The 7,179-nt window shown below is 38.3% G+C and overlaps 1 protein-coding gene across 1 annotated transcript; it reads right to left on the bottom strand.

Annotated features, from left to right (window-relative positions):
* Nucleotides 1-578: 578 nt before the first annotated feature.
* gltpa (glycolipid transfer protein a) lies at nt 579-5,785 on the bottom strand. The gene is made up of 6 exons (XM_040154450.1): nt 5,670-5,785; nt 5,232-5,361; nt 3,167-3,225; nt 2,927-3,060; nt 2,689-2,839; nt 579-2,560 (listed from the first exon to the last, which is right to left on the bottom strand). Exons 2-6 carry the CDS (start codon nt 5,332-5,334, stop codon nt 2,378-2,380), a joined length of 630 nt encoding a protein of 209 aa, XP_040010384.1. The 5' UTR covers nt 5,335-5,361; nt 5,670-5,785; the 3' UTR covers nt 579-2,377.
* Nucleotides 5,786-7,179: the final 1,394 nt, after the last annotated feature.

The raw sequence follows: 7,179 nt of genomic DNA, 5'->3' as shown, positions 1-7,179 counted from the left end.
GCTTGATAAATCTGTGGAAGGAAGGCGCGGTGAGGCTGCCAAAGAGAGCATGAAGAGCCACGCGCAAAATGAAAATAAGTATCCCTGTTGCTTTTTGTAAATACTCAATTACAGGTAAAAGACCAGCATTCATCCAAGCAGAAGTACGGAAGTATTAGAAACAAAACAAGTAAAAGCACTCATTAGACAGCAGAATGGCCATTCTGGATTATTATTACTGACGCATTAACATCTAAGCAGCATTTTAATGTCGCATCTGGTCAAGGAGAAGATCATTTTAACTTTATCATATACTATTAGGTAGTTTAGTTTTTAACAATGCATTATATCACATTTCCCCCGGAATGTGGTGGAACAGAAATATAAAGTGGCAACACATAAATATACTCAAGTAAAGTACAAATACCTCAAAACTGTTCCTATGTATAGAACTGGGGTAAACGTACTTATTTACTCCACACCACTGCTGATTGCCTATTCTGAAAAATTGCAGAGTTGCACAAAAAGACCTTCAAGAAAGAAACTGAAGAAGGAAAAAAAAAGAAAATCACATGAATTGTTGCACATACTTTTATTGCAAATTATGGTTACCAGACGTTGAAAAAAGATTTGTTATTTTGCAGTGTACACACATGGCAAGATAATTTCAGCCACAAGAGACGCCAGAAAAGTATTTCAGTGAGCTCAGAACAGTATAGACTAACCAGGGGCCATGAACATAACCTATATTCAAGCTTGTTGTCCATAAATTTGACATAAATTCACATTTGACATCTTGCTTTGTTTTGCAAGTAATCTGAAATTTCCCATCTATCTAACAAACATGTAGAAGGCTAAACAGTCGTAATGCAACACTTTACATTTCGTCGACGATAAGGTTAAAATAAAACTACATATTTAGTTTTGTGTAAGCACCTGAGATCAGAGTGGATGGAGACAAACACTTGATGAAGCATTGCTTTGGAAAAATAGTAAAAATATGGAAGTCCTACATAGCAAAGACAGACCAGCTCCTCAGTAATAACCCTCAGTAATAATTAACATTTTGTTCTTAGTTGGCCTGCCTGGTTTACACAAGGTGACGAGTATGAAAATATACACAATTAAAGGCAGAAAAGCTGACGTGGTCACTTAAATGATCCATACCTCCAGCTTAAGGCACAAAGTTGTGTACATTATTAAAAGCCATTAACAACGGTGTACGTACATCTTCAAAGTGTTGTGTGGGGTTTTAAAAAAAAAATCTATCCAACATGTTGTGAGGAAAATCAAACACCGTAAGTCGTGATACTGGTTAAACTGGCTATGTTTTGTTTAACTTGAGGTAAAGGTAATAAATAACTTAGGACAATGTAACAACTTAGATGTAAAATGGTTAATTTAAAGGTAAAATCTCCAATTAAATCCCCAAAAGTCCCGGAAAATTTTACAATACAGCATTTGTTGCATAAGATGAAACATATAACTTCTTCTCTGAAATCTGTGATATGTGTTTTGGATTTTGATTTGTTTCCGTGAAAATATAAGCAATGGGCATACATTTCTGGGAGTTTATTTTATATATTTTGAACTACTACTTAAAAGTTGATGGCTATTTCATCATATAGGGCAAATCAAACGCATCAGGAAAATGAACACTTTAAATTCTTACGTCATTTTCTGGGTGTTTGTGTGATTAAGAAATAAATGCAGCTTGTTTCTTCCTCATCATATAGAATACGTATTATACACAATTCTGGTGGACAGATTTGAAGTGTGAAAATTCAATTTTAAGACTTAACAATGTTTTCTTCAATATATATAGCATTAAAAGTGTTTATATGCAAAACAATATCACTGTAAGGTACAAATTACTGTAGAAAGATTATATTTTTGCATTAAGCTCAGTTTTGATAGTTGTGTGGCTCATTAAATCTGTCGACAACAGACACCTCACTTGTTTACTAAGTGCTTTTGTAACAGTCCCGTTGCTGGTTTAAAAACATCAGTTGAGTAATTAGCACTTTGATTCTTGGTAGAACTTTCTCATATTTGTGAGAGTACTCATCATCATGCACATAAACATCTGGCAATTCTTTTAAACGTAAAATATCTTTCCTATAAAGAGACAAGACTCCTCAAATGGAGAATAAAGAAATACAGCGTTTCAATCTGCAGGTGCTTTGGAAAATTTGCCCCCAGGATCAAAAACAACAGTGAGGAAAAGGTGTACAGAGAAAGACAGAGCAGGCACACAGATGGTTGAAAGTGCACAAACACTTGACGTGTAATGACGACGGGTATTATACAAAAACTCTCACAGTGAGCTGTCAGATAATCTGAAGGGAGCCAAGTCAAGATGTAGACTGCAGAAGTGTAGACTGCCTACGTCCAGCAGTCACACTGTGTAGTCAAGGTCAGCATTCATCTTATTGTACATCTCATAGATAGCATCAACAGTGGCAGAGAAGTTGATGAGGAATTTTCTGATTTTCTCCAAGCACTCCTCCTCCTTGATGTCCCGGCCCTTGGAGAGGGCCTTCAGGAAATCTGACTTATATGGAGCAGCGAAAAGAGCTGCCTAAAAGTAAACAAAGATGTCAAATTTACACATCACTGCATGCATTTTTCAACAAATAACTCAGATCAAGCCATGAGTCTGTGCTCTAAGATACGACTCTCTTATAAAATAAATATCAGGCCATTCACCTTGAAAAGCTGTTGCACCAACCAGCCATGGTACCTCTTCAGGGCTATTTCATAGGCTTTGTTGACATTGACTCGAATGAGGTTTGGGTTGTTGTCATCCTTCTCACCATCCACCAGGCTCTGAAGGAAGACTTGGATAAATCGTAGGCCCCTGTTGAAAAATTAGACATGCACGGTGATTATGGATACAGAGCTTGCATACAATAAAAAAAACCCACAAATGTAAAGTTTCTCAAACCTTTTCAGCCACATCAGAGCCAACGTCGCTCCAACTTTGGGCCATGCTGCTCCATGCTTTTCCTTCTCTGCCTCCAAAATCTGCTGTAGTGTCTTGAACCGTCCTGGGTTGGTATCATAAACTGCCTTGATCTTCTAGTAGTTAAAACAATGCATTTTAAATTATTACGAAATTAAGGAGTAATATAACAGTAGAGTGATATATTTAACTCAAGTCACATCAGCGAATAATTGCACTTACTGTGATGTTCCCAGTTATGTCAGCTTTAATTGGTGCAAAAACAGTCGCGCCAAGGCAGTCTGAGGAGAAATATTTAGGGTGTGACTGAGAATTGAAGGTGAGGGACAGTGAAAACCTACACATAATACAGTACATGTAAAGAAAAACTATTATCGTTTTGAGAGTATTAACATTCTTTGGAGCTTCTCACAATGACCAACCTCACTCAGAAACAAACAAAGTATCTGCCAAAGCTTGACTTGAGTGCACGTTCGTATGTATACATGGCTTTTTTGTCGGGTATCATCAGAAAAGTTTGTATTTCTGTTAAAGAAAGAAATATGTCAAATATTTAAACTTGCCAGTCACTCAGGCTTATTTAATGCACTGCTGACAAGCATCACATTTTCAGTAGCTATAGCTCTCCCTCATACCTCTTTTGGCGATCTGTCCCTAAAAACTCATGCATAACACATTCTAGTCACAATTCCAATATTGGGAACAACTGGTAGTCAAAAAACTCTTGTCTCGTAAAGCCAGTATACCCTATTAGGCCGAACACATCATCACGGTATTATCATTAGGTGTATTTTAATTAGCCGGCTAGAGAATGTGAGTATTTGGTGACGGGACTGAAAACAATGAGACCTCTCGAGTCCCGACCGCACACGGCTCCTGGTTGACCCACTGACACAACAGACAGCTTTAACCCCCGAGCAGTTAATGGAAACTACTCTTGGCACAGTCCGCTCTGTTGTGCTGATGTGATGCATTGCCACAACACGGATGGCAACATATCCTGTTTCTGAGACAGTGTAATTTTCTATGGTTCTTTCCACATTTTCCACTCTATTCAGAGGATGAAGATTTCTGTTATCAATGAAGTGCTTCTGGAAGCTTTGGGCAATTACACAAACTAAAGCTAAATTATATTCTAACAGGAATGAGCCTTTGAATAATTTTGTATTACAAAACCGTATCATTTGTTCAGCTCTTTGCTCGTGAACAGGCCTGCACACCCACACAGTTGTTAAATTTTGTAGGTAATTAGACCTCTTCTCAGGTTGAAGTTACACAGAGCAGCAGTGGGAGTTTGCTGAAGTTGCTAAACAACATCGACTTAAAATAAACATAAAAATATAAGTTGTAATGCTATGATAGGCACAGCAAAACTAACAGAAGAGCGAGGGAGGTGTCAATCCCGCTCCAGAAGACGAAGGGGCAAAAATAATTTAAAATACCTTTTTGAATGTACTATGAGTGTGCAGGACTTTAATGGCTTGTAGGAAAGTTGGCCAAGAGATTTCTAGGTCAGGAAAAACAATGGTGACAGGGAGAAAAGAGCTTAATATCAACATCAGACTTGGTTCCTCTCAAGGGTTTCACATGGCAAATCCAATACAGAACCTTTGGCATATTAATACAGAATGAAGTCACACAAAGATGCCCTGGTGCACCATGCCGCCGGTGAATGGGCAAAGGGAACTCAACACCGTACTAATCAATTTTCTCAACTTAAAATCCAAGCCAGTGGATTAAATTATGCATGCTAAGGGATTGTGGACAGCTTGATGGAGAGAAATACGATCCAAAAAAGAAAAAAAAAAGATTAGCATTTGGAAAGAGCAAGAGCGTTTCATTAGGCTCGACAGAAATGTTGTGACAGATTTCCCTCACGACGAATTCTGTCTTTATTAGTCAAGGTTGAACAAATCCCACATGAAAATTTTACAACGGTGGAAAAAAGGTCCATTGAGGTGGGCTACTTTTGAAATAAAACTGTGAATTTTTTTGTGCCTATCCAGTCAATTTAACAGTCAGCAGTACTTGAATTATACAGCTCTATAAATCTACATGCTTAAAACTAATTATCAGTTTGTCAGTGCCATCAATCTGGCCTATACTGTAACGATAAGCCCCTAACAACTCAATCATTACAATGAAGTGTAGAAATACATTTTGTGTATAAAGGAGCACCGTTTCTCTGCAGGCAGTGACATCTGAGAGTACGTTTTTCAAATTTTTTCATATCCAGGAATGTCACTTCATGGTACCTACTGTGTCACAGCGTGGAAACTTCACTTACCAAAGAATGGTGGAAGGTATGACACGGCCTCCAGAAAAGCTCTAGTTTCCACCTGTCTGTCAGCGGGCAGCTGTCTGAAGTGGTGCTCCATTAGCAGAGCCATCTCTTAAGTCCGGACACACTCTTACCTCTGAAATGATAGCAACAGGCTTTCAGCTCTCCGCTGCAGATTTACAAGGACACTCTGTCTGTCTGTCTGTCTGTGTGTTTGTGTGTGTGTGTGTGTGTGTGTGTGTGTGTGTGTCTCTGTCTGTCTGTCTGTCTGTGTGTGTGTGTGTGTGTGTGTGTGTCTGTCTGTCTGTCTGTGTGTGTGTGTGTGTGTGTGTGTGTGTGTGTGTGTGTGTGTGTGTGTGTGTGTGTGTGTGTGTGTGTGTGTGTGTGTGTGTGTGTGTGTCTCACTCTCTCACGCACACACAAACGCACGCTCAAGGCACCTACACTGAACCCAGGTGGCGGCGGAACCCCCAGCCGTCGGCTCATGTGATCGAGTCTGTTACTGCTGGATCCGGGTCATTGCCACCTGTCGGGTGGACGGGCCGAATAAAGGGCGCGCAGACAGAAGTCCCGAGGAAGCCCCGGACCTGCGCCTGATGTGCTCCAATCAGCTGACACCAGTCTTCCTCTGCCTTTCATCACATACGCTGCTTTACTGCCAACTAATGGAGTTTCGTGGAACATCTCGAGTTGCCACACTGTGCCGGCGGTGACCTGGCAATCAGACTGAATTGTCATTTAGTTACACCTCGTTAATTCCGTTTATTTATTTAACAAATGTCGATCACTTAATTCATGCCATTTGAATCCCTGAACAGATGTAAGTGGTGATTCAGAGGTCTGGAGCCAGATTATATCTTGTTTATTATCATTATTATATATTAGTCTCATATTATTTCATTCTAAAATAACAGCACACAACTAAGGACGGAAAAAAAGAGTAGTCACCACTTTCTGATAAGGCACCATTTATATTTATAAGCTATTAACAAGAACAACTTTAGGTTGCCTGATTGTGAAAAATCCTCACCAAACAAAACATTTTGCTTGTCTTTTTAGTTCTTTAATCCATTGGGTGGATGTGGCCAATGGACCGTTTGATCACGTATCTTCTGGAAAAGGACTGAAGGACATCTAGTCCAAATTCCATTTATGAACAGTTTATTAACATAACACCACTGCAGACTTGATGGATTATTGGAGAACCTTTTATTATTGATTTTATTTTTTATTACAAATTAAGAAGCCCAAGACCTTTTATTTATTTGTCATACTAAAATTAATCACTGCAAACCTGATAATTTATTTGAGGGAATAAAAAAATGTTTATGAATGATTTACCAAAATTTATAATTGCACTATTACTGAACAGAAACTAAAACATTTTATCTAAACTGCACACTCCTGCAAGAGAGTCTTTATTTAAACAACAAAATGGGTGCTCATTAACATAAAAGTGTAACAAAAACAGCCCTTATCATCAACATTTCACATTTACTGTATCATTCCCTTTACATTTGTACTATTTTAAGTTTGGCAAGCATATCAACAGACAATAAAACTGTCTATAAGGGTATACCACAATAAGTCTTGTAAATGTTAATGGTCAGTTAATAAATGGATTTTGGTGCAGATGTCCTGCAGCCCTTTTCCAGAAGATACATGATGAGTGAGACCCCACCATTGGAGAATTAAAGAGCTAAAAAGACAAACGTGTCATGCTGGAGGAGGATTTTCCGCAGCCTGGCAACCTAAAGTTGTGTTTGTTGTTTGTTTATATAACTGCTGGTACGAAAAACATAATAATAATAATGTTGATAATATTTTTACCGTTTTGAGACAGAAATCATTGTATCTCAAATAATATATACATTCAATCAATATAATACGTCATCGATACTCATTATTGGTATATTTTTCTGGTCAACAAATATCTCATTCTTGACGTCTCTTG

This window comes from Xiphias gladius, chromosome 19 (assembly GCF_016859285.1).
Source record: "Xiphias gladius isolate SHS-SW01 ecotype Sanya breed wild chromosome 19, ASM1685928v1, whole genome shotgun sequence".
Taxonomy (NCBI): Eukaryota; Metazoa; Chordata; class Actinopteri; order Istiophoriformes; family Xiphiidae; genus Xiphias; species Xiphias gladius.
Note: the sequence above shows the minus strand (reverse complement) of the source record. Positions and strands in the feature narration are given on the sequence as shown.

Coding starts and splice junctions, on each gene's coding strand:
- gltpa (XM_040154450.1), bottom strand. CDS start 5,334: ATGGCTCTGCTAATGGAGCACCACTTCAGACAGCTGCCCGCTGACAGA. Junction 2,840..2,926: donor GCTCTGATGTGGCTGAAAAG/GTTTGAGAAACT, acceptor ATTTTTCAACAG/GGGCCTACGATTTATCCAAG. Junction 2,561..2,688: donor TGGTGCAACAGCTTTTCAAG/GTGAATGGCCTG, acceptor GTTTACTTTTAG/GCAGCTCTTTTCGCTGCTCC.